Genomic DNA, 24,697 nt, shown 5'->3' with positions numbered 1-24,697 from the left:
CTATTGTCTGGAAGGCTTAAGTTGTATGCTACTTCGCTGATCTTTTTGTTAATTTGATACAGTCCATAAAACTTTAGCACCAATTTGCTTTTCCCTTTTTGTTTTAGGGATAACAAATATCCATTCTCCAACTTCAAATTCTCTCTTTGTTCTGTGTCGATCGGCCTGCTGCTAATGTTTGAAAAACTTTTTGGGTTTCTTCTAATTGCTCCTTTACTGCTGGAACTTTTGTCTCGGAAATGGCCAAATCCTTCCATTTGGGAGGTTCATATCCGTACAGAGCTTGAAATGGGGTCATCTTTGCGGAAGTGTGATAAGTTGAATTGTACCACCATTCAGCGAGATGTAACCACTGAGCCCACTTATTTTGTTTGTCTGTTGCATAACAACAAAGGTAAGCTTCTAAGCACTTATTAACAATTTATGTCTGATCGTTTGTTTGAGGATGATATGCAGAACTCATGTTGAGGTATGTTCCAATATGTTTGAAAAGCTCCTTCCAAAAATTCCCTTTAAACTTGGGATCTCTATCACTAACAATGACTTTAGGAAATCCATGTAATTTGTAGACATTCTTGCAAAATATCTCAGTGATCTCTTTTGTTGAATCTGATTTCTTCATTCCTATGAAGTGTGCATACTTTGTGAGTTTGTCTACTACTACAAGAATTTTATCTTTCCCGTCTGACATGGGTAATCCTTCAATAAAATCCATTGATATTTCTTCCCATTTTTGGTTTGGGATATTTAAGGGGTGGAGCAACCCTGGGGTCATAATGTTCTCACTTTTATTTCGCTAACACTAGTCACATTTTGCTACATATTTTTGAATATCACTATTCATTCCCTTCCAAAAGAATGGTTGGCGTGCATTATAGTAGGTTTTAAAGAATCCAACATGTCCGACTTACAGTGAATAATGCAACTCTTTAAGAATCTTGGCTTCAAATTTGGAATTTGAACTCAGATAAATCCTTCCCTTGTACCATAGAATATCGTTTTTCCATTCAAATTTTGAATTCTGAGGAAGGTTATTAGTTATAGCACTTGTTTTGGGATCTTTTGCATATTCATTTCAAATCTCATTAAACCATTCGGGAACAACAATTGAGACTGCAAGTAATGATGGTTCTTCATCTTTCCTAGACAGAGCATCAACTACTACGTTATCTTTCCCTTTCTTATGTAATATATCCATGTTGAAGGCAACGATTTTTTCGATCCATTTTTGTTGTTCTGTAGATAGCGTTTTCTGTTGGAGGAGATGTTGAAGACTATTATGATATATTCGCATTAGGAAATTACTTCCCAAGAGATATTGTCTCCATTTGGCTAATGCGTTCATAATAGCAAGCATTTCCTTGTTGTATGTAGACTTGAGACGTTCTTGCTTATTGACCTTCCTACTCTCAAATGTGACTGGGTGTCCATCCTGCATTAGTACTGCTCCTATGCCAAACCCTGAAGCGTCACACTCAATTACAAATGGTTTTGAGAAGTATGGAGTTACCAATATAGGGGCATTAGACATAACTTCCTTCAAGTCTTCAAAACGCTTTTCTGCTTCATCATTCCATCGAAATGAGTTCTTCTTTAGAAGGTTCGTTGGGGGCACTGTTATATGGGCATAGTTTTTAATAAATCTTCGATAATACCCCGTTAATCCTAAGAATACTCTTAGCTTGGAGATATTAACTGGTTTGGGCCATTCCCTTATAGCTTTGATCTTATTAGGATCTACTTTTACTCCTTCATTGGATATTATATGTCCAAGATACTCTACTTCTTCCTTCCCAAGAGTGCATTTGGACTTCTTGGCATAGAATTGACGTTTTTCTAATACAATGAGAACTTGCTACAAATGTTGTAGGTGCTCCTTGCATGTTTTACTATAAATTAGAATGTCATCAAAGAATACTAACACAAACTTCCTTAGATATGGACGAAATAGTGCGTTCATAGTAGCTTGGAATGTTGTCCGTGCATTGGTTAAACCAAAAGGCATTACTTTAACACATAATGACCTTCATGTGTTCGAAACGCAGGTTTTGCTACGCCTTCCAACTTTATTCTAATTTGATAATAAGTCCAATTTTGAGAAGTATTTAGCACCATGTAGTTCATCCAACATTTCATCGATAAAAGGAATTGGAAACTTGTTTTTAATTGTTATTTTGTTTAGTCCTCGATAATCGATGCATAATTTGAATGATCCATCCTTCTTTCGAACTAATACAACTGGAGCAGCATACGGACGTCTACTTTTGGTGATGATGTCACACTTTAAAAGATCTTGGACTAATCTCTCAATTTTAGTTTTTTGATGATGTGGATATCGATACGGTTTGATGTTGATGGGATTTGATCCTACTTTGACTTCTATTGTATGCTCGATTTCTCTTTTAGGAGGCATCTTCATTGGAAGGTCTTGGAAGACTTTTTCGTGCTTTTGAATTAGCTCTTGGACTTCTGGTGCTTCTTCGTTGACCAGATTCAAAGTTAACATTTCTAATTGATGACACTGTACTACATAAGTTGGTGCTCCCTTCCGAATCATTTTCATCATCTGAGATGATGATACAATTTGGTTCTCAGGTGGCTGGAACCCATATAACTTGTATTTATGCCCTTCCCATTTAAATTTTATAAATTGTTTCTGATGGTTGGCAGAGTAAGTGCCTAGGGTTTGAAGCCATTGGATACCTAGGACCACATCCACTCCCCCTAATGGTACAGTGTAGAACGAAGATTCTAGATTATAGCCTTGAATCTGTAATTTAACTTTATGGCATTTCCCTACTTTTTCAACTTTCTTACCATTAGCTACCATCATCTTCAGGTTGGGCATAGGAAATGTGAAAATATTGAGTCTTTTCACCATAGTCGAGTACAAAAAGTTGTGGGTGCTACTAGTATTGATCAGAACCATTACATTCCTCTTCTCGATATGTCCTTTTAACTTTAATCTCTGGGGCTGCGATATACCTGTCATGGCCGATAGTGATACCTGCGGAATATTCTTGTTATCTAGCTCTTGAAAGAATTTTGGAGAATCTTTGATTTCTTCTATGTCTGATTCATCATTGTCTGAATCATTAGTTGCTTCACATTTACACAGGTTCTTGGTCTCTTTTCCTTTAGTAGACCTATGTTTAGGATCCCATTTTTCGCCACAACGTTTGCACTTGCCCTCTTTCATTCTTTGCATTTCCAAGTTAGTTTTTTCTCCTTCACAAAGATGTGGTGGAACATATTTTGTGTTATCCATGTTTGCAACTTGGGAAAATCTTCGTCTCGAATATACTCTTTCAACTTTTGGCCACTACATCTTTCCGTGCTTCTTTTCAGCAAATTTTTCCTTATATCTTGCTACTTCTATAGAAGTGATGTCATGAAGCTCAAGTTCAGCTTGGCGATGGGGTTAAAGTCCAATGGTGTATGATTGAATGAGACGAGTTTCTGATAATCCAGGTACTCGTGTAGCTAAAGTTTCCCATTCTCGAGTGTGTTTGTCAACATCTCCTTCTTGTTGCAGTCTGGTGAATGCCAAATATAACTCTTCTTCCTTGACACCTTGGAACCTTTTAAAGAATGCATTTTTGAATTTCCTCCAACTAATAGCAAGTGTCACCTTTTTCCACCACATATACCAATTATATGCTTGCCTTCCATTTGCATGGATGCATACCTGATCTCATCACCATTGTCAATACCGTAAATCTCGACATATTCTTCTGCTTTATTGAGCCATGCAACACTACACTTTTCGTTACCGTCAAATTTGGAGAGCTCAATTTTTCTCTTCGTTGATATGTCGCAACTGTTGGAGTAAAGAAAAGCGATTGATTTGCGAACTGCATATTTGAGAACTGATTCCAGAGCTACATATTTTGAAAATTCGTGTTACTATTTTGTTGATGGGGTATGGACGATGCTTTTGGAGACTCGGGTTTCTCATGTGATTCTGATGAGTTTGACGAATCTGGAGAATTGAGATGTTGAGTAGCTTCATTATTCTGGGGTATTTGATCGGGTGTAATCTTCAACTTGTCACAAATATAGGTCAACATCACCATTGCTTGACTGTGATTTAGATTCACCGTATTTGAAAGGATTGCATGATCCTTTTTAAATTCATTATGGTTCTGCTCGAGTTGACTCTCTATTCTCTTTGACGTATTCTGGAGCGCCTCGATTTGTTCGCCATGTCTAGTCACCTTAGTCTCAAGATCTATCAATCTTTTATTGAAATCGGCCATCGACATTGATGAAGCCATTGATAACCACAATACCCATGATTACAAATTGCAGCGTAATGTTTTTATATATATAGGTGTCAAGCTATATATAGATATATATATATATATAGATATATATATATATATATATATATAGGAACGAATGGTCGGAATTAACAATGACAGTGGGAGAAGTGGAAGGGTCAAAGGGCGGAAGACGTGGAATGGTGGATGAGAATGATACAGCAGGCAGCGGGCAACATAATTGGAACGCAGCGGATGAACAGAGAGGTAAACGACAGCGAACGAGGCAGCCAGAGAATACAGGGACAGCAACAGTGGAAGGGAACCAATGAAAGCGGGTCGAACAGCAACAGAGTCCGAGGAGCAAACTCACTCTGATACCACCTAAAGCGAATATGCTCAGCAATAGACAAAAGAAATCATTTTTATTAATTTTTGAATGAATGATTGATGGTTTTTTTACAAGTAGGGCCCTGGCTTAAATAAGCCTTTGGCACCTTTTCAAAAAGGGGCATGATCTTTGATCGTGCCCCAATTAATTAATTACATAACAGTGTGGAAGTTCAGTAGTAAATTTCAAGGGTATCCACCACTAGAGGAATCCTATGTTGAACAAATGATTAGGAAATGGCCCAAGACTCCTTGGAAAGTTGAGCTTTCATCACAAGTATGGAGAATTTCACAACGCTTCATCTTCTAATCTCCATAGAATGCCCGAAATAATAAGAATTTTTAAGGAAAAAGGTGGCCTACTGGAACAGATGTTACGAACCTGCAAGATAAATATACTTAGAAAAAGAATATATTCAAGATAAATGATTATAATTGATAAGATGGTGGCATAATTGAGTGATGTCATCTCCTAATATAGTGTTTGAAGAGAATGTATACAACAAATGGTAATGACCTTACGGTTTAATTTACAATAACAATATATTATACATCTAGGTTATAAATGATATATTACTTATAATTTTTTTTAAAAGGAACGAGTATTGGTTTTATTATATAAAAAAACTAGTTTCTTGCCAGTACCTTTACAAAAGTCTTCATGTTCTATAAATTCACTACTATTTGCAAACTAGTACATTGAAATTCTATTCTTGTGACAATCTTGCCTCCTATTTTGAATACATGTCTACTGTAAACCCGAAAAAAGACCCCTAACAGCACTGTAAATCTACATAACATCAAAATTAACTAGATTCAGGGGTGGAAAAAATCAACATGCCTTGATAGAAGTTTAGACTTGCCTCGATGTTTCGGCCTCATGCTCTCTTCAAACTTTTTTCTTTGCAAGTTCATCACTACTTTGTTTTGCTTCCTCACTGGACAAGTCTACCCTTATGAGGTTTTCTTCCAAGTTCGATAATCGTGCAACTAACACTGACAGTTCAATTCGAACCCCCCTTTGAAATTGGTCCACCTAATTGCAAAAAAGTGTGAGTCAAGTATCCATGAAGAGTCAAGTGGTCTTTCTTACGTTTTCTTCAAGCTCGTTCCTATCCTAAAGAGTTATCAACAACGCCTCCACAGAATCAAGAAATTGAGCCATCTCATCATACTTTGTGTCATGAGACTGACCACCCAGAGTCGCCATCACATAAAGATATTGCTTCAAGCTATAGATGAAATCATTCCACTATCAAGACACTACATTCTTCCTAAAATAATCTCTACTCCTACTAAACCATCATCTTAAGCCAATGTTATTGCCCCCAGCCATATCCACGTCTAAGAATCATCGTACTTCAAGAATTTTCATGCGAGAGACACAAGTGAGGGGGGGCATTAACACCATTCTGAAAGTTATTAAATTTTCTAATGTCATTAAGGCTTGCAACTTTGATATAAACCGTGTCGGTTCCTTGAGGTTTAATACCTGAAACCCTTGAGGACGCCAACTATAACTGCTAATTGCCAGTTGTTGTATTTATTGAGACGGGGATTAATTCCCCTAGGGCAACCTGACTGGAGTATTAACTTTGGCATCCTCTTAATGCCCACTTGCACTGGCTTTCGAATTAAGGTCATTTTGTTTGATGAAACGAGGTCCACCAATATGGTTTGTTGAAAATTCCTAAAGAAAAAAAATTGCCAATGCAATAGATATTTTTGTTTTTTGATTCCATTTTTAAGGAAGAGGAGAAGAAACTTGATCCCTGATCCAAAACTAACTTCCCTTGCTCCAAAGTAGCCCCTTGATTAGCCATGGTATTTGCTATTGAGTTTAGTTGCCTCAAGACATGAAAAAATTCAATTTGCTTGAATTGAGTTGTTTGAAGAATAATCCTTTGAAGAATCGAAGAAATACCTAGACTTTGTGTCCCTTTGGCTTTCCACAGCTGACAAATGAGAATCATTCAGTCTCCATAAATTGTTAGTCTGTTGATCTTCCTTGTCAATGTTATTTCCAAACATTGCCAGAGTGCCAAACGTTCAGCTTGATTATTGGTCACCTGACACAATCCCCAAGCATATTTTGTCTTTGTTTGCTCATCGGGGTAGAGAATAATCCCTCCCACTCCTACCACCCCTGATATATTACTTCTATCAGTGGTATACCCTAGGTAGTGTTAAATTTCTAATACCAGCCAAATTTATTTTCTCACTGCGATTCTAATTTATCCCCAATTTATTATTTATTAATCGTTGATATCTTTAACTTCTAGAATTAAAAATATGCCATGGAAATATACCAGAGAGATCAATCACACATTGCAAAAATTAGCCCACAGACAATTCTCCGTCATTTCATTATCTGGAAAATCTGGGTATTTCAACCCATGGAGATACAAGGAGAAATACAATTTGGAACCTACAATTCAGCTCCCTCAAAATGAATTCGGCCCAGGTAGATCGGCCTTCAAGAAATCTGCCTCCAAATGAAATCGCTCTGAATAAATCGACCTCCAACAATCAAATCTGCACCCTCTAGCAACTCGATTTGCACCCTACCACTAATGCACACTGGAAATACCCCACAACTCCAGCAACTCTAGACAAACTTGATCTCCTTTTGGCAACTCGAACCTGCAATCTCCTCCATCTCGGCCCTCCTAGATTTACTCAAACCCACTCGTACTTCTCCTCCTCTATGCACTGGTCACTGAGCCACTCGCAGTGCAAAGAGAATCGCTCTCTCTCATGATGACTCGCTCACATACTTGTGCCCTTCGTTGTTGTGTCTTCACCTCCATCGCTAGCCTCAATTTATAATCTCCATTGAGTGCAAATCTTTAACCCTAATCTCCCCTCTAGAAACATCTTAAATCTTCCTTCTAGAAACATCTTGAATCTTCCTTTTAGAAACATCTTGAAGATTCCTTCTAGAAACATCTTGAATCTTAACGATTGAGATTATTTCTAAGTCAATTAAATAATGAAATTATTTATCCTTAGAAAATAACCCAATAGTCCACAATAATTAATTGACTTTCATTACCGTACTTTTCCTAAATTAAACTTAGGAAAGAAGACATAAGTCAAGAGAATAAGCAAATAATGTCTTCCACATGCCAAGACACCAAGAAATTGTAGAAGACCTTCCAATGCTACTCACATCAACACTCCCTCCTAGCAAGGAAGGGATTCTCCACCACCCCCAGCTTATCCCAATACTTCACAAACTTTCCCTTCAGTCACAACACTATATCCCACACATCATTGCTCATGATGGAGCTATACCTTATCATGGCATCTCTCCAGACCTGCTCGCCTATAGCTTCCTTAAAATTGGAAGGCTCAGATTCACAAACACTACTTGATAGTGCCAAATAACTAGAATATCTAGTTGGTGGTATGCTATGCTTGAAAATGTTGCTAGGAGCCTGCACATGCTCCTCAACTTCTCTCAATGTTTGTTTGGCCCATCTCAACCTCCTCCTAGTAGAACTCGAAGGAATATCCAACTCATCCTCCGATTTTGCTAGTTGTCCCTATTGGTGTTGTTGGTCCCTACGCAACCTTAGGAGCCTCTTGCTCCTTCTCTACCATTGTTGGCTCTCACTCAAGGGATCTCCTAAGGGTCTTGTCCTCATCAAATCTGACATCTCAACTCAAGATCATTTTTCTTTGTCCTAGAATGTAGACTCGGTAGGCCTTCAAGACCTCATTGTAGCCAACAAACATGCCCCTCCGAAATAAGGGCTCTAGCTTAGTCCTCTTAGGAACATGGACATAAATTGGACTATCGAATATGTGCAAGTGACTCACATCCAATTTCACTCCTATAAACAGCTCCTCATGAGTCACGTCCTCCAATACCCTATGAGGACCCCTGTTTTGCACATACGCAATTGTATTGAGGACCTCCGCCCACAACATCATAGGCAACCCCTGATCATAGATCATTGCTCTCGCTGCCTCCATGATCGTCCTATTTTTCCTCTCAACAACCCCATTATGTTAAGGGTTGTAAGGTACTGTGAGCTCCTTGATTCCTACTTCCCTGCAAAAGTCCTTATCTAATCTTAGCACCTTAATCTTTCTTCCTGTCTGCTTCTCCACAAGAGCCTTAAACTCATGAAATCAATCGAAGACCTCATCCTTGGTCTTCAAGAAGTAGATCCAAGTTTTCGTAGAATATTCATCTATGAATGTCGCAAAATATAAAGATCCTATGATCAACGTCACAGACATAGCACCACAAATATCAAAATGCGCCAAGTCTAGCACACCCTTAGACCTAGTCTCACTGTGAGGATATGCTTTCTTGGCTTGCTTGCCAAGTGCACACACTTTCCACACTTCATCCCGCTCCACCGGGATATCTGGAAAACCAGTAACCAACCTATGCACCATCAGAAGTGCTTTGTAGTGTAGGTGCCACATCCTCTTATGCCGAAATAGAGATCTCTCTCCCCCCTACCAATCACTCCTTGCTGAAATCAGTCACCTTCGGCCCAACAGCCACTTCACCTCTCGTAAAGTTGAGCTCGAGTCCTCGATCCTCCATGGCCGAAACTAAAAGGAGATTCTTCTCCAAACCCGGTATATATAGCACTTCATTCACCTCCATGATGCCAACTCAGTCCATTTGGAACTCGATACTCCCAGTGCCCTCGACTGCATACTTGGCCTTGTCACCAAGCTCCACATTTACATATCTAGGGCCCATGGTCATGCTAGTGAAGAAGTCCTGTGACCACGTCATGTGACGAGATGCTCCATTGTCCATGAACCAGACACCTCTCATGACGGTTCCAGAAAGGCAAGATATTAAGGCGAAGTTTTTTCTCAAAATCTCTGCCATCTCCTCCTACGCATTAGTTGTAGTAGTAATCTTACCCTTGCCCTTCTTTTTGTTAGGACACTAATGAGCACAATGCCCAAACTTATGACAAGCAAAGTATTTAACTTTGTTCACGCCCTTTTCCTTCTTGCTCTGTGAAGATTCTCCTCCACCCTGGTTCTGCTTGGCCTTCGCTTTGCCCTTTAAAAATGTTAAGAAATGCTTGCAGAAATGCCCTTTCAAACTCGTATAGATGCTATAGTCACAATTAGATCATCTTGTCCTCATCCCCAAAGAGCATATAGACACAATTAGATGCTTTGGCCATGATCTATGACCTTTGGTAGTTGACAGTCAACATGGGTAATACCAAAATACAATCTCCAACGGGCCGAAAAAAGTTCTCTTGTATCATTTTTTTTTAGAGGATAGGGGATCAAGATTATTTGCACATATACTCACTTGTGGGTGCAATTCTTAGGGCTTCATTTCAGTCTACGACATGTTATTCTACCCTGAGACAACAAGGTTATGGGGTCCATAGTACCTAAGGGACAATGTTGTTGTCACCATCTTCAAAACATTCCATCCAAGACCTCTATCATGGACACCTTCATTCGACCCATGGTCTTTTCTAATTCAGAAGTTTGGGGGCCTTGTTTCCTAAATTCCAATAGAACCTCAACTGAGAGTGTAGACCATTCTACTTTAATGCATTATTAGATGTAAACAAAGAATCCTTCCACCCATCATGCTTGCAAAGTTTGGGGCCTTACCACTCTAACTCGAGATTATGTTCAAACTTGTTTCAGTGCTACGTCAAGTTTGTAGTTTCACTAACTTGACAAAGCGATAACACCAATATTTGCACCTAGGTAACTGAAGTCCCTTGCTTTAGCAAGCAACCCAAGTCATGCTCGATGTTGACTCATAGAGCTCTTAGATCTTCTAGAGTCTCTCAATATTCTGATGGACTGACTTGCTCCAATCATATACTCCCTTGATCCACCAAGTCAACTCTCAACTATTAGCTAAGAGTTAAACAAGATCATTTGGGATGACATCTATTGGCAATTCCTACAAGTTACTTGGATAAAAACATCAAGCGAGTTACATCCAAAGATAGCTTTCTCTTTTGAACACTTCAAAGAGTTGAGAGATAGACTCATTTCCTAGCCTCTTATATGCATCATCATTGGACACATACTCTTTGTATTTATTTAGGCCAATTGATTGTGAGATCACATATACTTCAAGTGGAAGCAGAGCACTAGCCACTATCCCATCTTCAAGGGGTTGAGATAGAGGTGCACTTCATCTTTCCACTACTCGAACTACTACAATATCAGAGAGCAAAACTGTCTTTTTCGAGAAGTTACATAACTCTTCCAAGTTTGTTCTGGTACCTTGACCAAAGATGCTTGGCCTTATACATGCAGGAGACCTTCAAGCCACGCTCCCATACTCTCCAACCACCTTCTACACCAATCCCCAAACAAAACAATCATTTCCTTTTTAACAGTGCTCCCATTTGCTAAGGGCATAAAGAGACAAACAGAAAACAGCCTTGAACTCAATTCCAATTAGTGTCAACTCATGAGTGGTTGGACGAGGTGGTCACCCAAGCCCCAATAGTGGCCAATCTCCTCCAAGTAGCAATGCAGCACACAATCCAGATCCTTCTCTATGTCCTCCAAACAATTTTCTACCCTAAGCTTTCTCCACTTGGTCTCAAATGTTAGGGGAGCTAGCTCCAACGGACCCTAATACATTTTGTTCTTGTGTTTTAGTTAAGATCGACACTTTATGTCTTACAGCTTGCTTTTTATAGGAGTCGCCTTTACACTCTCGTTTTGTATTGGCATCATTGTATTTGCCACTTCCATTGACCTACTTCAATGGTCATTATTCAAACATTAATAAAATTATCTTATCTTATCTTATCTACATCTAGGCAGCCCAACTACCATAGATGTAGAAGCCGATTTGAACTCTAATAAATGCCCCCTTTCTCAACCTAGGTGGAAAAGTATAGTTATCTTCAAAAACCAAGCTTTTGAAGCCTGACTCAACACATAAAAGAATTTCATCAATATGATCCCTCTTACCTGCAAATTACAACTCCTGTGGATTTACATACGCCAGTATTTACATACAACTTACAACACCAACTGATTTGGATGAAATTCTTTTCAAGGTAACATGTTTATAAGGCCTTCCTTGCATATTATTGAATACTTAGGTTTCAAGTTTTCAGTATGTTTGTGTAACTCGTGAAGTTCATCACTATGTCTCCTCCCATATGAAAATATAATCTTGGTTGTATTTGTGCAAATACAGACTTAGTGAAAGATAAGCGCTCTTTCAAATCTTGTGAATCTCCATTGAATAAGAGCAATATGTATCTTTCTTACCACTGGTCCGTTCAATTTAGCAGATCACGACAAATCATGCTACGATGTTCCAAAAGATGAAAAGAGACTACTATCGAGAGCACTAACATATAGATGAAGCATAGTCATACAAAAGAAAGAGAAATGACATAGATCAAACAGATTTGGAAGGTTTTCACTGTTCAGAATCATGTATCTAAGACAACCAACAAAACTGATAACAGCATTCCAGAAGCATGCCAAAAGAAAAGATTCTAAATTCTACATCTGCATTACAGTGCCTCAAAAAATATATGCTTTTCTGTTTTGCAAGATTTTGCTGTGTATTTTCAGCATAGTAGTTTTCAATGCACACATAAATCTATATTATAGACACACATTTTGATGCCATTAGACTAACATTGCAAAAAATGGTTGTATAAAATAAAGTTGAGAAAAAACAGTATAGATATTACACAAACTACAACTGGGAAAAGGCTTCTCCTTGTTAAATATGTTGTGGTCAGTATTTTCAAACTATATTTCACACCAGGTTGAAAAAATTCAATGTCATTACTTATATAATTATGAATTCCAACAAGAAAATTCACTTACTGTACAAAGCATAGCAAGAGTTTCTTTCCAAGATTTCAATGGCCTGCTGTTGACAAGGCCTGTAAGATCATTATTGACCATGGCAGAAACCACCTGGAATCAGATGAGGTATGTCAGATATACTTTAAGTGGAGAATGACCATTCGAAATCAGGGAGATTACAACAACAAGATTGTTTTTCGATATATCCATACACACACATGCACACACACATTGCTGAACAAACAAGTCGAAATAAAATGGTAAGCATTTCAATCTAGAACAGTGAAAGCAATAAATCATTATAATTTATAACAGTCTATGAGGATACATGATATGGAATTAGCTAAACAAAGTGACCTTGAGATAGGAAGAGTTGGCTTTTTTCAAATATTCATCACGAGTTTTCTCCCACAAAGAATTCCCACCAAGGTGAGCAATAATAAGAGCATCAGCCATCCTGTTTGCTGACAGGCATTGTAGAACAGCTCCCTTATAATCACCAACAACTAAGGAATGTTGAATAGCTTCATTCCAGTCTGAATATTCAGTCAAGTCTTCAGTTTCATGTTCAATCTCTGCACCATTTACTACCATATCCTTATCCTTTTCTCCAACAAAATCATTTCCTACATGAGAAAGAGAGACCTCTTCTTTGGGACTGTGTAAATTATCAAAAAAATCTTCTCCATTGTCTTGAGGGATAGCAGCATCTTGTCCACCTTTCAACTGAGGCAACACATCCTCTTCTGTTTTATCATCAAGAGTAAGAGTTTTGCCTATTTCACTACCAATGTCATCAATTTTGCTGGAATGAGTTTCCTGTAAATCCCCATTCTCTTCTGACTGCACTTTAAATCCAAGGTGTTCGAGTAGCTTTGTCCTAGCCGTGCCTTCATCTTCAAACATGACTCTTAAGAAGTTCCATGTTTCTTTCTCTTCGTCAGACCTAAGCCAATGCAGCATCCATAAATATTCAAGATAAGAAATTAAAAAGTAGGAATACAGGGCAAAATAAAAATTTACTCAAACAGCATCTTCAGAAATCTTACTGAGACTCTTCGGCTTTTCTATCACACAAAGCCCGCAATGATACTTTTTCACCATCTGCTATTGCAGCTTCAAATTCTGTTGATCGAATAACCAGATTGTCCTCGGTAACTAGATTATGTATAAAAACCTAAAGAACACCAGAAAAAATAATGAAAATGTGTCAAATATGAAGATCACTTACACATTCAATGAAGAATCACATGTACTATAAATAGAGACAAAGGAAACTACGTCAAATTTTCTATGAACAGCAGCCAGAGAGACTACCTCAGAATGTCTATGATCGGCAGCCTGAGCCACCGTACTGGGCCGAAATGAAGCAAGCTTTCCGCCAAAGCCAAAACTTACACCAGCAGGTCTCTCTAACCACTTGGGGGCCTTCAAGAGAGCTGCTAAAAAGAAATAAATATGCATGTGGCATCACTTCTTGCATTGGAGCAAAAACTTTTGACAGATAAAACAAGACTTGGTACGCAGTATGCATTGAGAAAACAACCTTGAAGTTAGAAAATCTACTGAGTTTACAGTTAAATATATTAGAGTAAAAGAGGGAAACAAAAGACCTCTGCCCATTTAAACATTGAATGCACACTTGAAAAGGAGGTCTCCGCACACTCAATAATATTCAAACACACCTAACATTTACTTCCTCTGACACATAGGGTTTGTCAGACTCTGGCAAGTTCCCTTGGAGTTGAAAAGGCCCTGATTTGCATACATGATTTGATTTTATTGAAGGTTAGCCCCTACAATTGGACTTTAGAATGTAGGTTTGAATGTCACTGTTTGTCTCATCTGTCACAAGAAAGAATCCTTTGGGTGTCACAATTCTCTGCTTTGCTTGTTCCTTGTTACACTTCACTATGCAGAGCATATTACCAGACATTTTACAGCTTACTTAGAACAAACATTTAAACTATGTACTCAATCTATATGATGGACAGTGTATTATTAGCAATTGCCTCTTATGGTGCAGAGAGACACCCTTCGAATGTTTTAGGTATTAGAATGTGTTTGGATTTGGTGGGTTTGAATTTTAAAATATACAAAAAATATTTGTTTTCTTTATTTAGTATGTAAACTATACGAAACATATTTATTTTCTTTCTTTAGTATGTTGTACAAGATATTGTCTGGAAGGAAAGATTTTCGATTTTTAATAGTCCAAGATTTTTGTTTCGTTCACTCTGTAAACTAAATATAATATTCTCATTAATGTCAAAAACAGCATACAAAGAATCGTGTAATTTTCATTTATGGACGAATTAATGAGTTATTTGAAAGCTGTAAATATGCATAAATTAGAGCGAAAAACAAAAAGCAGTGTGACTGAATTGACTATATAGTCATAACAAAAATACAGAAGAGTCACACATCACTAAACACCCTGAATTTCATTTTTTGTTCAATAGAAGAGAATCACGACTACAATTAGATGAAAATTTTCCACCATTGAGAAATTCCGATAAATTGTCATATTGACAACAATCGACAGTGCATATTACACATGACTTAAAGCACAGATTTGAGAAGACAAAGTGGCTCAAGCTTTCATTAATTGATACTTAAAATGGTGAAAATGCCGATAGTGGTAGAATCATGTGGTTACAACTTATGTGATAGTTTTAATGTTGTAGAAGGGTATGCCCTAGAAATGAACAGATGACAGCCAAAAAGAATTGGGATGGTTTTAGTCTTTCGATGTCAAAGGCAAAGTAGTGGGTGTTGAGCCCTGAATCTTGATCGTGATTTGTATTCATCCCTATGTTTTAAAAAACAGTCAAGCCAGCTCTGAAACAGCCAAGCCAGTCCAAGCCAACCCCCATCCGGTTCGGCTCGGTGAAGAAATTGATCTGGCGGCTGGTTTGTTACCGAACTGACCAAGCCAGTCACCGATTCGGCCGGTTCGGTAACAAACCGGCCGGCTCAGCCGAACCCGAGAAAACTCAGCCAGTTTAGCCAGTCACGCTGATACACGGCCAGTTGGCTTTTTGGGGGAAAAAACGAACCCCTCACTGCATTCTAATTGGGTTTTAGGTTTGTTTGAGGTCCCTTCACCTCTCCCAAGCCTATAAAAGCTACTCAACCCCCTCACATTTCCTCACAGCTATCTCATTGCATTTGTGAGGAGTTTGTGAAGAGTTGTGGAGTTTGTTTTTGGAGCAGCCGTGAGGAGTCTTGGGCAATCATTGGAGCAGCAGTGAGAAGCTTCTTGGGCAGCCATTGGAGCAGCATTGAGGAGTTGGTTTGTTGGGGCAGTATTGAGGAGGAGGTTTGTGCCTAGAGGTATTTTTTTCCACTTCTAAAATCTGTTTTTGCTTGTTTTTTTTTTGGCAAATCTGGAAATTGAAAAGAGTCTTTTTTGTAAAAGAAATGAACATTGAAGCAATGTTATTTTTTTCTTTTCATTTTCAGATTTTTTCCTTTCATTTCCAAATCCAAAAATGGCTCCTAGAGTGAAAGATGTTGCTTGGGCATATGCTGAAATGATTGATAATCAAATGCATTGCAAATTTTGTCATAAAAAAATTGAGGGTGGAGGGGGCATTCATAGGCTGAAACAACACTTGGCTGGTATTAGAAGCCAAATTACTCCATGTGAAGCACCATCAGAACAAATTGGGGAGATTAGGAAGGAGTTGCTAAATAACTTTGAGAAGTTTGAGCAAGAAAAAGCTAGGAATAAAGAAATAGAGGCTGAAATTGGAGGAAGAGTATACAACAATGATGGCTTCCAACCCCAATTTTGATTATGAGGGCTCTTCATCTATCCCTTGCACTAATGCATCCAACCCCTTTTGCTATGTTCCTCTCTCTTTGGAGTCTACGCAAGAAAAGGGTAAGGGTAAAATGAAAGAAAGGGGTGATATCAAAAGTTATTTCACACCCTCCTCTACAATAGATGCACATGGTCCTCAAGCTAATAGATGTCATATGCAGCCCACTTTAGATGACCACTGGAAAAAAGAATTGAGAAAGACTACCTGCGATTACATAGCTAGATGGTTGTATGATTCTGATATCCCCTTCAATGCTTCTCCTTCTCCATAATATGAACCTATGTTTGATGCCATATTTGCCACTGGAAAGGGCTTCAAAGGCCCTACTTTGCATGAGTTAAGGGGATCTCTTTTACGAAAAAAAGTTTCCTCCATTGATGAATATTTGAAAGATTTCAAAAGCTCATGGGTAAAAACAAGATGTACCATCATGTCAGATGGATGCACTGATCAAAGGAACCGTACCATCATAAACTTTCTTATCTTTTGCCCACAAGGAACCATGTTTCAAAAATCAGTTGATGCATCTGATAGGGTGAAAGATGCACACTTGTTGTTTCAACTTTTGGATGAGGTTGTTGAAGAGGTGGGGGTGGCTAATGTTGTTTAAATCATCACAAATAATGCCTCTAACTATGTTATTGCTGGTAAAATGTTAGAGGAAAAACACAACCATCTTTTGGACCCCATGTGTTGCACATTGCATAGACCTCATGCTTGAAGGGCACAAATTAAAATAGATTGGATCAAGAACACTGCAGAGCATACTAAAAGCATAAAAAAAAATATCTACAATCACTCATGGATTTTGAGCCTGATGAGGAAACACACAGGGGGCAGAGATATTACTAGGCCTCCCATCACTAGATTTGCAACTCATTTTTTGACATTGCAATCTATGCTTTCCCAACATAGAAACTTGCAAAGGGTGTTTTCCAGTGATGAATGTAATGAATGCCAATGGTCTCGCAAACAGGATGGCAAAGATGTGAAAAAAAAAAGTTAATGAAGAAATATTTTGGAAAAAGGCAGCAGAGATTGTGAAGGTTGTTGAGCCACTGGTTAAGGTGTTGCGGTTGGTGGATGGGGACAGATTGGCTATGGGCTCCATTTATGAGGCTATGGATCAAGCAAACGAGCAAATAAATGCAGTATACAAGGATAGAGTGGCTAAGTATGGGCCCATTTGGGAAATCATTGATAAAAGATGGAAAAATCAACTCCATCGCCCTATACATGCAAATGGGTATTTTTTGAATCCAAGGTATCATTATAAAGCTTTGGAGGCAGGCGCTTTGACTGGGGAGGTTAGAGATGGATTGATTGACTGCATTGACTACATGATCCCTAAGGAGAGTGATCAGCTAGAGATACACCGACAGATCACTTGTTTCAGCAGAGCCACATATACCTTTGGCAAGAACCTAGCAAGGATTGCAAGGGAAGCAGATGAGCAAGGTAAACAAAAATTTCAATTTTCAAATTCTTATTTTGTTAGATTGTTTATAATTTGAAAGTTGGATAAAATTTGTTGAGCTAACTCATTACACTACTATGTTTTTTGCAGCACAATGGTGGGAGGCTTTTGGTAGCCATTGTCCTCAATTGCAGAAGTTTGCAATTTGTATTTTGAGTCAAACTTGCAGTGCCACTAGGTGTGAGCGCAATTGGTCTATCTTTGAGAAGATTCACACAAAGAAGAGAAACAATTTGGTACAAAAACGGTTAAATGATCTAGTTTATGTCCAATACAACCTCCGACTAAGATGCAACCAATTGTTGAACAAAAGACCTGATACAAATCCCATTGTGTTGGAAGATATTGATCCAGCATCAGATTGGGTAGTGGAGAGTCATCCAGCAGAGTTTGATTTTGATGAGGATATTGGTCTTGATTTGGATTTACATATGGAGGCATTAGTTGAACATAATGTTCAGTTGAATGCAGATCCACTTGTACCAGGCCCAGCCCCAAGTCCTCCAGTTGCAGGCACTTCCTCTACTAAGCCACGACGGAAGCGCATATCTCGTCTATCTCAGCGTGCAGTTGCTGCGCCTGCTAGTGCTACTACTTCTACAATTGCAGTTGGAGATGGTGATGAGGAGGAGGAGCCATGGGTTTCCTTGTCTGACTCTGATTCAGAGTCTGAGCCAGATGATGTTGGCTTCTCTAGCAGTAGCCAGTAGTACTGGTGACTAGTGATGTTTTACAGTTTACTTTTGTTGTAGAGGCCATTTAGAGCCTCCTTGGTTATGTGTTTTTGTTTTAATCTCTATATCATGTATGTATTGGACAGTGTGCTGAGTGCCATTTTGATATAATGGATATATTCATGAGCCTACATTGATCATATGTTGTCTTCTCTCTTTATTCTAATGCTTTGTGTTTGCAAACATGAATGAAAATCTTTAAAATTATGTTTTTCATAAAAGAAATATTTAATGTATTTTTTACAACGACAAAGTCATTGAAATCAAACTAGCCAAGTCGATACCGAGTTAGAGTCGATGTCGGCGCCGACCCTCAGCCATTTCCAAACCCGAGTCCGTTTTTGAAAACATTGGTTTGAAATACTCGAAAACACTGGGAAAGGTTCAATTTTAATCACCGCGGGGGAGATCCTATCATGAGGAGAAGCATGCCATTCATTTGAAGAGGGTTCAAAGTTCGAATGCCTTGCAGGAGTTTCAGCCATAATCATATAGTTTTTATGCACCTCTTGTCAGCTTTCTTATATTAAAGAAATGAATTTAGAGTAATTAATAGTAACTTCACATACTTTGTGTTAAACGGAGTTAGAGGAGGAAGGGTTCTGCCAAATTTAGAGGTGCACTAAATTTAGTACGGGGACCCACGGGGAGGCCTACCGCACAATTTACACTTAATCTCATTGTTTTGACTTGAGAAAAATTTATTTTTCCTATAGTCAAAAATGGAAGTGATCTCAGCCATTCGTAGAGATGGTGGGCCCAGATCAACTTCAAAGGAGGAAAAGGGCACAGACTAGGCTCACTATGCAGTGTGCACTAGACAGCTTGTGTGTTCAGCTCAGCAGAGGAAAGTGTGTTCAGCTCAGCGCCTAGGGTTTTCAGATCAGCGCATCTTGGGAGAAAGAGAGGTCGAATAGCCTCAGAATTTTTTCCAGCCAGCATACATCTTCAGTCAGCATGCATTCAGCTGTGCAGAGGGGCCATACGGGCCTGTACAATTCCATACAGTGCACATGCAAGCAGGTCGAGTAAGAGAGAAGGGCACAGATCAGTTGTCTTCAGGGATTTGCTGAGTGAAGGGAAGTCTTCCCTCCTCTTTGTAATCTTTTCAGAATATTTCACTGAGCATAATAAGAACACATAAGTTGGCAGGTTTTCTCCAGGGTAAATTTCTGGTGTTTTGCTGTTATGGTGTGCTTGTGTCTTCAACTTTGTTTTTTCCGATGCAATATTCAGCTAGGAAACTCAGTATATTTGATGAATGATTTTTGAAAGTTCAGGTTCAGCTCTTACATTTTCAGAAATTTCATTAAATTCATTGTTGGGTTTAAAACTAACACTTTGAATGAGACAAATCCCACGCAGCCAATGCAACACCCACTCAGCAGACACAACTCCCACAAAACCGACATGACTCCCACGAGGCTAACACATGACACTTCTCAATCTCTCTCTCAGAGTTCACAATATAGCAACTCCAACTGAGCAGACACAACTCCCACAAAGCTGACATGGCTCCCACATGGGTAACACATGACAATGTAGCATTCATGAACACAACTTGTTTGGCATTACCCAATCTCTATTCTCACATAGACTACATGCTCAATTGGTAATAACAAACCACATCATTGACAATATAGACATGGGAAGTCTTTCTTGAAGTCAAGGGGAGTTAAAAGGGAAGATTGCGGAGAGTGAAATAGTCTTCCAACACTGAAGAATCAAAAGATATGTAATTGGAATAAAACAGGAAGGAAAAGCGTAGAAGGCTAGTTCTTCAGGTGATAGTTGTTCAGAATCAAACAAGGAACCAACCTTCCATCTCCAATGAAGAAGACTTGAGAAAGTGATATTAAATCTAGCCAAAGGTTGAGGACATATTGAATTATTGTAATAGTTAGGAGTAAATTTTTGTAACAGCCAGGAATTTCGGAGCATATACTTAAGTATCGCTATAAAAATAAGAAAATGAGCTTCAACTTTGAAATGCAAATAAAAATCGAAAAGATCTTATAAATCTAGAAAACCATGAATGTTGAACCCAAAGCTTCTCAGAATGAAATGCTCCTTGGAAACAAAAAAATATCAATAGATCCAATCCACAAGAGAAAATACATATAATGTAAATCACCCCACAAAGATCCCAATGGGATAACTCATCCAATAAAATCCTGATCATTCAAGGTGGAACTCATTGAAAGGATGCAAGATAGATCACTGGAGAGCCACATTAGGTTACTAGTAGCTCTTGCAACTAGTGGTTGAACCCCCTCCATCTGAAAATTCTGCGTAAGAGGGAGAATCCCACAAAGTTGTTCTTTATTGGAAAAAAAACCTTTATACAAACAAAGAAGTAGAAGAATCGAGGAAAATTATGAGATAAAGGAGGTGGAAAATATGATCATGACTAGGAATATCGAAAGAGTAATAAACCTGGCCATGATAAAATGGAATTTAGAAGAACAAGAAGATATTTGAGATATGGAAATATAAGCTCAAAGCACCAACCAAAGAGTTGCTCAATCTAGCTCCAAGACAGTTTGCGTACAAAATGTGCTAAGCCTAGAAATCTATTTAATACCAGGTTTCAAGCATGTGGAGTTAGGGGTCCATGGAGACACATACACTTTCTTCCCCGGGCAGTACCCAATGACAAAAAAAATCAATCACCGAGGGTTAGCTCAATTGGTCGAGTTCCAGTAGTTAAAGCACCCTTGCTATTGAGAGATCACAGGTTCAATTCTCTCAACACCCTCGAGGTCAGGCTCTGTGGTTGAGCTAGCAGGAAATCATCCCTTCATGTGGATCTGCTTGGTAAAAATATTTTGTGGACGTAGCGGTCACCGATCTCCAGGGTCCATGAGCCACATAGAAAAAAAGGATATGTTTGTAGGGCACAAGTGACCACTACCCCAAATATATAAATATTAAAAATATATTAATGCATAAAACTTTAAATTTTAAAAATATATCATAGATGAAGGATGATACATAACAATCATTATTCAAAGTCAAATCCAATGAAAACACACCATAAATCCATTGTTGCTATGAGTTACCAGCTACCAAACCACCAATCTACCCAACACCAAATTTATGGGCTGAAACTAGCAACTGATCATTTTCATTTATTTTTGTGCTTATTCAGAGTTTATGCATGATGGTGGGGGTAGATAAGGGCATGAAACCAGTAATTAGCCTTCAGGGTTTAAAAAAAATTATCATAGAAAAAGGGTGGCAAAGTTGGGTACCTCTAAACATTACTCATGGGCATACCCACATGTGCACCCTCATGTACTCAATGTATCGGGTACTTATGAGACATACTTGATATCCACACTGTGAAGCCCACATCTAAAACATGTTCCCAAGTGTTGGGTGCAAGTATCAATGTTAGACCGCTGAAAATGTGTATTTACTATATATAGAACTTAAGACAAACAAAGGCCATTCAATTGTAAAAAAATCATTCCAATTCCAAATTTTGAAAAATTGTTGATGCAACTTGATGAGATTATAACAACCCAATTCCTTAACCCCATGTATGCAATGTAAATGCTTTTATAAAAGAAATATGGGTTGAGTATGGGGCACAGATTCCAAAGACTGAGAAGGGTAATTAGTCCAAAAAATTGTGGGTGCTACCGGCGTCAATGAGAACCATTGCATTGTTCTTCTTGATATGTCCTTTTAATTTTAATATTTGGGGTTGTGATATCCCTGTCATAGTAGATAGTGACACTTGTGCAATGCTTTCGTCATCTAGTTCTGGAGAGAATTCTGGGGCATCTTTGATGTCTTCTACGTCTGATTCATCACTGTCTGAATCATTAGTTGCTTCACAGTTATACAGATTCTTGGTCTCTTTTCTTCTAGCACACCTATGTTTAGGGTCCCACTTTTCGCCACAGCGTTTGTACTTGCCCTCTTTCATCCTTCGCATTTCCACCTTAGATTTTTCTCCTTCACGAAGATGTGGTGGAACATATTTTGTGTTATCCATATTTGCAAACTGGGGAAATCTTTGTCTCGAATATACTTTTTCAGCCTTTGACCACAGCATCTTTTCAAATTTCTTTTCAGCAGCTTTTGCTTTTTGTCTTGCTACTTCTATCGACGTAATGTCATGAAGCTCAAGTTCTGCTCGTAGATGGGTTTTAAGTCCGGAGGTGTATGATTGGATTAGACGAGTTTCTGATAATCCAGGTACTCGTGTTGCTAAAGTCTCCCATTCTTGAGTGTATTCATCCACATCTCCTTTTTGTCGCAATCTAGTGAGTGTTGAAAAGAACTCTTCTTCCTTGACACCTTGGAACCTTTTAAAGAACGCATCCTTAAATTTTCTCCAACTGATAGCAAGTGTCGTCTTCTTCCACCACATATACCAATTATATGCTTCACCTTCCATTTTCATGGAAGCATACCTAATATTTTCGTCACCATTGTCAATATCATAAATCTCGAAATATTCCTCTGCTTTATTGAGCCAAGCAACGCTGCATTTTTCGTTACCGTCAAATTTGGGTAGCTCGATTTTTGCTCTTCGTTGATATGTCGCTAATGGTGGAGCGAAAAAAGGGTATTGATTTGAAAACGACATATTGGTGAATGGATTCCAAAGCTGCTTATTTTGAGAGTTTGTGTTACTATTTTGTTGAAAATAGCAACAAGAAATGTTAAAAACAACATCTAAAAATCCTAATTTAATTTGTCCTTGAATTAAATTGAGAATTAAAATTGTAATTATTTTCTCATAGCAACTTGTAATAGTTAACTAAGTTAAGTGGACTTAGTTAACTTAGGAATTTCGAGTTGGAAGTGTTAAAAATTGGCAACTAGGGCCAAACTCCATGTGGATCATCTTATTTATGGTCGTTGATATTTTTCTTGGATTCCTCTCGTCGAGAGGTGTAGGATTGATCTAACGATCATCCGATTACAACAAGTATTTATGGAGATATGAATTTATTTGTATTTAATTGACAAATTGTCAAGGTCGGCCAAGAGCTAAATATGCGGCACACATGCTCAACGTTTCATATAAATACAAGATAAGTTGAGGCATTATTCACTCATCTCATCTCTCACAGTCTTCACTCTCCTTTGTTGATTGGGTTTACACACAAGGACCAGCTCACATGTGGGAAGGAGGACGCAGAAGGACAAGGAAGGAAGACGCAAAAGGATGCAAAAAAGAGGACGCGAAAGTTGCAGATGGTATCTTTGACCAACTTGGACTTTTTAGGGCTGCGGTTTTGGTGTGGTTGTCTCTCCTAGGCAGGCCGCAAATTTTGGCACGCAAACCGAGGCATTTTGACCTCAAGTTTGACCAGCGTTCACTGCCCTAATTGCTGGCAACAGGTTGACTTCAATTGACTGCATTTGACTGAGTTTTTCAGACTATTTTTGGGCTGCCTCTTCTCGTTGTTGGAGGTCGAGTTGACTAGGATATTGACCAAGCAAATTGGAGGTCAATTCTATCTTGTTTGACCAGCTTTGACTTTGTTGGTTAGGGTTCCCTGTCGCTATCATAAAATTATAGATTTATGTATTTGTACTATTTCTCTCTCTGTTGAACTATTGAAGATTATAGAAGATTTGACCAAAGGGTTTCCCCACGTTGGGGTTTGTCCCTGGCTAGCCACCACATCTGGTGTCTCTTGTCTTGGCTTGTTTTCTGTTGATCTATTAATGTTCTATCAGCATTTTACTTTATGTTAATGTGATTGCTAAACAGTGGCTAATAAGAAGAATTTGAAGTAAACTGCTCTAAGCATAGAACATACCATAAATTAACATGGTATCAAAGCTGAGTTGAAGACAAAGCCCAAGCAAGAGCAAGAGCAAGAGCAATCACCGAAGATTGTTGGAAAAGGTCTCCATGGTTCATCACACTTCCCCACCAAAGATAAGCTCCGTGAAAAGTCTAACTATCACGGATGGAAGATGTCTCTCGATCTGACATTGGAAGAGCAGGAAGTGTTGGACCATGTGAGAGGCAGAATCATTGAGCCTCCATCAAATGCATCAGTTGTTGCAAGGAACAAGTGGACCAAGGGAGAAGTCAAAGCAAAGAAGATCATCCGAGACTCTATCGACGAGCACCTGGTGGCTTACGTTTCCGAGTTGAACACCTCCAAGGAAATCTACAATAGACTGGTAAGCCTGTTTAAAATTAGTGATGCAAAT

At 38.6% G+C, this 24,697-nt stretch overlaps 1 protein-coding gene across 1 annotated transcript in view; it reads right to left on the bottom strand.

Moving 5' to 3' along the window:
• LOC149258602 (transducin family protein / WD-40 repeat family protein) overlaps positions 1-24,697 on the bottom strand; it is a 64,289-nt gene that overhangs the window by 17,256 nt on the left and 22,336 nt on the right. The window contains exons 11-14 of the mRNA XM_089415558.1: positions 13,782-13,903; positions 13,514-13,641; positions 12,822-13,410; positions 12,483-12,575 (exon numbers count right to left, since the gene is read on the bottom strand). Of these exons, the coding sequence (XP_089271684.1) occupies positions 12,483-12,575; positions 12,822-13,410; positions 13,514-13,641; positions 13,782-13,903 (932 nt within the window). The remainder of the gene's footprint in view (positions 1-12,482; positions 12,576-12,821; positions 13,411-13,513; positions 13,642-13,781; positions 13,904-24,697) is intronic.

The sequence above is a fragment of the Pinus tabuliformis genome, chromosome 6, assembly GCF_031772625.1.
Source record: "Pinus tabuliformis cultivar Carrire ecotype Pingquan chromosome 6, CPIR1, whole genome shotgun sequence".
NCBI lineage: Eukaryota > Viridiplantae > Streptophyta > Pinopsida > Pinales > Pinaceae > Pinus > Pinus tabuliformis.
Note: the sequence above shows the minus strand (reverse complement) of the source record. Positions and strands in the feature narration are given on the sequence as shown.